The 8,031-nt window shown below is 57.7% G+C and overlaps 2 protein-coding genes across 2 annotated transcripts; both read left to right on the top strand.

The window, feature by feature from the left end:
- Nucleotides 1-436: 436 nt before the first annotated feature.
- On the top strand, nt 437-2,276 carry P884DRAFT_202070 (uncharacterized protein; the record flags this gene model as incomplete). Its single annotated transcript, XM_069438393.1, has 3 exons — nt 437-704; nt 950-1,580; nt 1,643-2,276. The coding sequence occupies 3 exons, from the start codon at nt 437-439 to the stop codon at nt 2,274-2,276; spliced, it is 1,533 nt and encodes a 510-aa protein (XP_069296987.1).
- A 2,069-nt stretch (nt 2,277-4,345) lies between these two features.
- P884DRAFT_27697 (rab-GTPase-TBC domain-containing protein) lies at nt 4,346-7,885 on the top strand. The gene is made up of 3 exons (XM_069443024.1): nt 4,346-5,012; nt 5,082-5,695; nt 5,761-7,885. The coding sequence occupies exons 1-3, from the start codon at nt 4,506-4,508 to the stop codon at nt 7,742-7,744; spliced, it is 3,105 nt and encodes a 1,034-aa protein (XP_069296986.1). The 5' UTR covers nt 4,346-4,505; the 3' UTR covers nt 7,745-7,885.
- The last annotated feature ends 146 nt before the right edge of the window (nt 7,886-8,031 follow it).

Here is an 8,031-nt window from a genome sequence, read left to right as displayed (position 1 = left end):
CCCCCCCCAACCCAAGCTGTGTGTGGATTGACCTGTCCCTAGGTCGCTAATAATAAGGTTGGCACCTAATCCACGCTGCTCCGTCTCATCCCGTCCAGCCATCTCCGTCTGCTGCTCGGACGGTCCAACGGCGCTGGGTTGAGACAACGCAAAAGTTCGTCATATCCCGGCTCAACGCTGCCGTCGGACTGGGGTTCCCAAGTACAACCTGTTGGCCTGTCTCGCCTTACACCAAAGACAAGAGAGAAAGAAAGAGAGAAGGGAGACAGAAAGAGCGCCCCTCAGATTGGTAGTCCAGCCTTTTTTCCCCACAACCCTACAGCCGCACTTCCTGATCTGATCCGCGGCGACCCTCGCCGTTCCATCCGCCGCTCCTCCCCCTGGAGCCTCCCGCCCCGTCCTCGGCTTGGGCAGCCTCTCGCCCAAATACCAAGTCATGTATTCGGCTCCCTATGGCTACCAAAATGCCGCCGCAGGCCCCATCTTCAACGGCGCCCCACCCCAGCAAGCTGCCCACATGCAGCCCAGCCCGTCCCCGAACCAGCAGCAGCAGATGATGTATAACACACAGCAGTTTCCCATGCCGGGCCAGCCCGGTGCCTTTCCCGTCGGCCCTAATCCAGCCCTCATGGGAGGAGGTGCTGCCGGCTCTGCGGGAATGATGCAGAATCCTGGCATGCCGCACATGGCTGCTAATGGCCAGAGTAAGCGCTCTTCCCTTGTTATCATGTCTATCTTCCCCCACATACCGTTCGACTTTTGGGCCAGACTGCCTTCTTCCCGTCCCGCTCTCTTTCCGACATACAATACACGATGTTTCCCCACTTGCCCTGCTTTCAGCGACCCTCCCGGGGGCTTAGGGCTCTGCTTAACACCCTTCCCCGCGGGGAGGCTCCTGGGTTTTATTTTTTCCCTGCTTGCGACAGACACTGACACCTACCTCCGATAGTGTCATTCCAGGTTCCTTTCACAACCTCGCCCTATGTGGCTGCCGTCCCTTCCTCTACGGCTCCCCAGCCGCAGCTGCCGGCCAACTTCATGATGGCCGGCCAGATGGGACCTTATCAGATGAACCCGGGCTTGCCCAGTCAGCAGCCCATGATGCAGCGGATGATGCCGGCCCAGCAGAATCCTGCCGGCATCTCGGTGTCCACGCCTCAGCGCCAGTTTAGCCAGTCCCAAGGCACCCCTACGAGCACCATGCCTCCCCAGCAGCAACAGTTCTCTACGCCCCAGACCCAAGGAACCCCCCAGAACCAGACGCCCACCACGGCACACCCTCCGCCAGGTTCATTAGCAACCCCACAAACACCCACCTTCCCTGCAGACCAGGGGCACCCGCAGGTGAATGGGACTTCTAGCGGCTCCACTCCCCAGAGCCCGGCGACCGACTCTCGGGACAAGGAGAGGATGGCCGTACTCCTGGAGATCAATCAGGAGCTACTGTACGAATCAATACAGCTTGTCAACAGCAGGAACGAGCTCAAGAAGGAGCAAGCTGCTGCCCAGGCCAGTGGCGTCAAAAACAACGACGTGGACTATGCCGAAGAAGAAAAGCTCGCCAACCTCGACTATAACCAGTGAGTGAGCCTAAAACATCTGTCTCCGCACCACAAGAACGTCTAACCAAGGGGCGACCCAGATGCATGAGGCGGCTACAAGCCAACCTCACCTACATGTTCGCCCTCGCCGATCGCAAGGGCAAAGCTCAGCTCCCGCCATCACCGGCCTACCTCACTCCGCCCCCGCTAAACCTGCAGCTGAAGCTCAGAGTTCCGCCCAGCACGCCTGACGACCCGATAGAGAGACCGGCTGACCCCGTTGCCGACCGCGCCGAGCGCGACCAACTGCTCAAGAGCCTTTACAAGAAGCTTCACACACTGTATCCGGGTATCAACCCCAACAAGGAACCACCTGCCCAGCCGCCTGCCGGTGTGCGGCCGTCGGGAGGAGCACCTGGAGGAGCACCGGCAGCGCCAACGACAGAAGCAGCAGCAGCAGCAGCAGCAGGAGGAGGAGGAGGAGGGGCGGGTCCAAACCCTACACACAACCCTAACCCTAACAACGCAAATGCTTTGGCCGGGACAGCAGCACCGGCACCGCGATCAATCGCCGGAGCCAAGGCCTCTCCGCAACAACAAAACGGCGGCGTCGGCGGCGCGTTTCAAGTCCCAAACCAGAACAGTCCTGCTCCCGGCCCTGGGCGGATACAGGGGACATCGATGACATCGATGACATCGATGATGGCCGAGGCTGCGGCGCCGGGATTGGTGTAGACAAATGATTTGTGAAGGGAGTCGGTAACGGAAAGAGGTGGCATCATGGCTGAGCCAATATGTGACGGAGGTTTGTAGTGTATGTACGATGGAGTGCTGGATTGGGGTATGGACTTTGCTTTGATACATAGATCTGGAAAATTTCATAGGCGGCTGATGAAGGGATGGGCGGCTGGATTCCCTGCGCATTCTTTACGCTGATCTTGCGGTGTTTTGCATGGCGGATGTAATTTTTTTGTCCCTTCTCTTTTCCATTTCTACATAGCCTTTCTTTCTTTCTTTCTTTTTTTTCTTTTTTTTTTTCGGTGCGGGGAGAAGTGGAAAGAGGGATATCCAGGTTCTCTCGGTTCAGGGCGTTGGGGTTTACAGGTGGGTTCAGCGATTCTTGTTCAGGCTACTAGGTACTGAGACGGGCTGAATAGGGGAATTTGGAAGGGTGGGAGCGCGGAAAGGAATGAACGCTCTCGGTAGGTAGTAGGTGCTGTCGGAATAGGCCATAAGGAATCCCACGGAGAGCATAGCATGGTTTTTCCGTACTTGGTACGTCGTTGGATGTAACTGGTTTGGTTTGCTCTGTCAAGGAGGTCCAAGTAGGGAAAGAAGTTGATATACGTAGGCCGCTGTGCGAACATGCAGGCAAAATAAAGCATGAGCTCACCCGTTGTACGGTTGCTTCGACTTGTTTCCGTAGAATGCTTAGCACCTGGCGTTGTTGGTGTCACAAAAACACGAGCGTCATCCTCCGTGGAGTACTGCGTTACTGTATGTACGTACTGTGCCTGGAGGTGCAAAGCAAATGAGATCGGACGAGTAGTTATCGGCTCGTTTTAGGGGACGCCTACCCTACTACAGTGCGTACGGGCCACTTCCCCGGGTCGCCCTCTGCGGCCGCGGCGGGGCCCCGAACTTGTGGTGCTGCAAAATGGGCCTCAGCTCTGCCCTCGGGGCTTTCGTTCTAACTGATGGGCACTATCGTGCGGCAGAGCATGGCCTGCTAGCCAGGTCGCTAAGAAGCGTGGGCTAAGCGATCCGGGATTTGTTTGGTGAGACGGATTGTAAGGATTTTTTTTCCCCTCAAACACGGGAATGATGCTGAATTGGCCTGTTGAAGACAGTACTTTTTTCTTTCTTTCTTGGTCTCCTGAAGGCTTCAACCACCCCTTTTACCACAGTACCTTTTTGCTTTTCAAAAGGGGGTTGATTATGGGTTCGCGTTGCTGGTTGGCTGTCTGACGCCTTGCAGTTGAAGCTTCCGTGCCTGCGGGCTTCTCGAAGGTGGAGCGCATCTGCAGATGCCGATTGGCAGGAAAAGTCTCCAATGAGACCCCACCTCTTCCGCATTGATAACCCACCTTGAGTTGCGCGAACCAATGCACCGAGCTTATTAGCTGCTTGCTCAAAACTGGAATTGCGCCCAAAGGTAAATTAATGCATCCCCTTGGAACCACAGACTTCTTTTTTCTTCAGCGTCTCTTCAAGCAGAGAACCCAGAGAGAGGAAGAGGAGAGCTGTCGCGCTGGCAAATTTCAGATCCATAACTAACCTGACAACGAATTGGCGGTGGAGAGCTGCCCCGCATTGCCCAAGCCTTGGGAGAGCGACTTGCTTCCTGCAGATTGCATGGATAATGCAGGGGCCTCGCGCCAAAGCATCCCATCTCAACCGACTTATCCAATGCCCACCGCTCGGCACACTCTTTGCTTACTGCTTTACACCGTGCCGTTCTTGATGTGGCCAAGTTGCACAACCATCGCATCTTGCTTGCCGATTGACTTGTGGCCCAATCTGCCGTGGGTCGCTTCTGATCGTACTGTTTCCGGTGCCCTCCGACCGCTCGATGAAACGCGTAGAGCGCCTGCCCAGCTTGCCGTGAGCCAAGACCCACACAATTCGCGGTCGACGATCTAGGTCTCCTCTCTCCACCTCTTTCCCCTGCTCCGGACCCATCCCTGTCCTGTTCTCTTTTGAAGGCTAGTAGACACGCTCTTTCGAAGCCGGCAAGGCTTTTCGAAAAAAGCGTGCCAGTGAAAGATACCAAGACGAGTGCAGCGCAGTCCCTCCCTTTCAACGGGCTCGTCTCCGCCAAACGAGGGTTGAGACGACTGCGTCGAAAGCTCGCCCGCAACCGACCCTCTCGATTCTGCGACTGTACGCGCCCCAAACTGTCTTGTTGCTGCGTTCAAGTGGTTGTTGCACGCCCGAGGCTGCGGAAACGGGTCTGGCTTCGGGATGGAGCCAGACCGGGATGGAGGAGAGACACGACCGGCATGTGCGCTGCAAGATTCGACGTCACCTAAAGAGAGCGCTCCGGGGCCAACCAATTCACCGCCGACTACCTCGGAAACGAGCAGCGAGACAAGCAACCACGACTCTCTCGTCACTGTTCGCCTTTCCGAGCCGCCATCGCTTCACCTAGTCACGGGCGTACCGCCGAGTACGATTCCCGCGAAGACGAGCCCGCTTACAAACTATGAGTCGAGCGATGCCCAGGCTGAGACGCCAGGGGAGGACGACGATGACAGCGAATCGGAGATTTTCGAGCCTGAGAACTCGGCATCCAAACGCAGACCCAACTTGCTCCAGGAATTGGGGCGGGCCAATGCGGAGAGTACAGACGATGGGGAAGGGGAAAATAATCGCCCCGGCTCGAGTTCCAGCGTAGGGTCTGAGCGGGTGGACTGGGAAGAATTACAAAAGAAGGAGGAACTGGAACTGAAAGAACGAGGCCCCAACAACGTGCGCTCACCATCCCAAGGCACACCTATTCCCGTTCCTGCCGCGACTGACACCTCATGCACGCGACAGACCACGGCTTCGCTATTGGCCAGGCCAGAGCAGGAAAATGTCCGAACTGCGACAGGCTCCAAGGGCGGGAGGTCCAAGGCGACCGAGAAGCGGCAGTCACGCGAGAGCCGGCCTAGGCCTCCCTCGATGGCACAGCTGCGGAAGATGGTCAACGGTCCGACCCCTCCCGCACTGCGATACTCGAAGCTGCCGCCGACGCCAATGACCGAGCTTGACTTCTACCTGGCCTTGGTCAAGGACCCCAAGCAGACGGCGGCTCGGCTGCCCACGCTGCTGACCAACAAGGTACGAAAGGGCATCCCGCCGCCCCTGCGAGGGGTCGTCTGGCAGAGCATGGCGGGTGCCCGCGACAGCGCCCTAGAGGAAATCTTTGACCGACTTTCCGGCGAGTCCAGCCCGTATGAGGGCGTCATCAGCAAAGATCTCGGGCGAAGCTTTCCCGGTGTGGACATGTTTCGCGATCCGGACGGCGATGGCCAGCGAATGTTGGGCCGGGTGCTCAAGTGTTTCAGCCTCTACGACACCAAAATTGGGTATTGCCAAGGACTAGCGTTCCTTGTAGGGCCTCTGTTGATGCACATGCCGGACAAACAGGCTTTCTGCGTTTTAGTCAGGTACGTCAGATCTGAATACCCACACCGACCAAAAAAAGATGGTAGGCTAACCTTGCGCGACCAAGGCTGATGGAAAACTACGATCTGCGCCAATGTTTTGTCCCTGACCTGTCGGGCTTGCACATCCGAATTTACCAATTTCGCGAACTGCTGCGGCAGCATCTCCCCACATTGTCGGCCCATCTCGACGGATTGCAGGTCGAGCCCGCCTACGTTTCGCAATGGTTCCTGTCGCTCTACGCCGTAACGTGCCCCCTGCCAATGCTGTTTCGCATCTACGATGTGATTTTCGCCGAGGGCGCCTCGGAAACCATCATGCGAGTAGGCTTGTCTCTCATGCGCAAGAATCAGGTGCGCATATTGGCCTGCACCGAGCTCGAAGATGTGATGCGCCTGCTGCTGTCGAGGGGACTCTGGGACTGCTACAACTACAACGCGGACGAGTTTGTCCAAGACTTTGTCGCACTCGCCAACGTCGTTACCAAGGAACGACTGATAGCGCTAGAGCAGGGGTACAGGGAAGCTAAGATTAGCCCGAGCGCCAATCTCCGTGGGGCACAGGCGGCACAAGCGTCGGCAGATGTAACGACCGCCGCCTCCCGTTTCCTCGGTCGCATCTGGACCTCTTCATCCACCCCCAAGCTTGCCCCTATTCCGGCGGCAGCTCAGCCTTCCGGATCCACGTCCAACAGCACGCTCAACCCCGGACTCGGCACCGGATCGCGTTCGCTCAGCATGCTTCGGCGAAGCACCTCGAAACAGAGCCTCTCGTCGATGGAGGCTGCCTCCTCGACAACATCATCTGCTGCTAGCGTTCTCAGTTCTGTCTCGACCGAAGCAACCACGATTTCGCGCGACAGTGCTCCCGACGACCTACCCAGGGAATCGACCCCGTTGGCATCCAAGACGGCGCCAACCGCCTTCTCTGGGAGCGTCAATACGTCCAAGGACGGCAGCAAGTACTTGCACAGTCAGATCGAAGATTTACTCACCGCGCTCAGCGAACTGCAGCGGAATCATGCGCTCCTGGCGAATCAGTTGCAGCGGGAGAAGGAAGAGCGCGAGGATGACCGGCGAGCCGTTCGGTCGCTGCTGGACGGCTTGCGCAAGAAGGCGGATGCAAAGATCGAAAGCAACGAGGCTACACCAACCGAGCAGGCCACTGTGCCCGGAGGCGCCAGTACTACCGGGCCGACAGCGGAGCAACTTTCCGACCTGCTCGACGTCGTCGAACTGCGCTTCAACGAACCGGCTGCCAGTCCCAGATCGTCGACGCACGAGACGAAAATGCAACTACGAGAGGAATTGGCGAGAACGAGAGAACAGTTATCACAAGAGCGAGCGAAGGTCAAGGAATATGACCGCAAGATACAGGAGTTGGAACAAGAGGTGGCCACCGTGAGGGACCAATTGAGGGACACCCATGCGCATGTTCGGAGTGTACACCAAGAAAAGCAGCGACTCGAGAGACAGATCCACGGGCTGCGGGCGAGGGCGTCTGACACACCACCAAGCGCGGACAATGGCGAATGGTTTCCCAGGACCGTTGGCGGCGGCGTCGCAGGAACGGGGCTTCGCGAGCTCAAACTGGGCCGCAGCAGATCAACGCCCTCGCAAGCGGCGTCAAATCACGGAAACAAGCGCGTGTCGTCCGCGACGATGAAGAAGCAGGACGGCAACGAGCCGTTGCCGACCGGGGGCACTCAGAATAATACACCTTCCAACGAGAATGACGCCCTCGTCCTTGAGCTTGTTCAGGCCAAGACCGCCGAGGCCGTTGCCCGGCAGGAGCTGGAAGAGGCGAAGCAGAAGCTAGAGCAGTTCCGCAAGGCATTCGGACTCGCGCCAGGGGAGTCGCCGCCGGTGCTACAGCATGGAGGGAACTCGACGCCACCGCCGCCGCCGACGTCGACGTCCTTCAGCGGCATGATTGGCCGTCTGACGGGTTCAAGCACGATGACTGTCGGCTCGGAGTCGTTCACGAAGGCGTCCCTCTCGCCGACAACGAATAACACATCGAGCGGCGGGTTCTGGGGCTGGAGGAGGTGAAGTTTGCTCGGTCTAATAACTGCTTTTCTGTTTCTCTGGCTTATCCGTTTTTAATTTGGGGCGCTTTTTGTGGATACTTACTCTACGTTAATGGCTGGGGATGGAGACGGAAATGACCCGGCCGCGGGACGGCTTGTCTCTTTGTGAGCATCATGATGATACCAATACTGCTTCTTCCTGGTTCCTGTGTGTAATGGAAATGTCTGGGGAGGCTGGCGGGCGCCGGGGCTAGTGCGAAGACGAGAGAGAGCATTGCTCGGGAGCGACTCGAGGCTCAGCCGGTCAGA

This window comes from Thermothelomyces heterothallicus (assembly GCF_042370625.1).
Source record: "Thermothelomyces heterothallicus CBS 202.75 unplaced genomic scaffold P884_scaffold_13, whole genome shotgun sequence".
NCBI lineage: Eukaryota > Fungi > Ascomycota > Sordariomycetes > Sordariales > Chaetomiaceae > Thermothelomyces > Thermothelomyces heterothallicus.
Note: the sequence above shows the minus strand (reverse complement) of the source record. Positions and strands in the feature narration are given on the sequence as shown.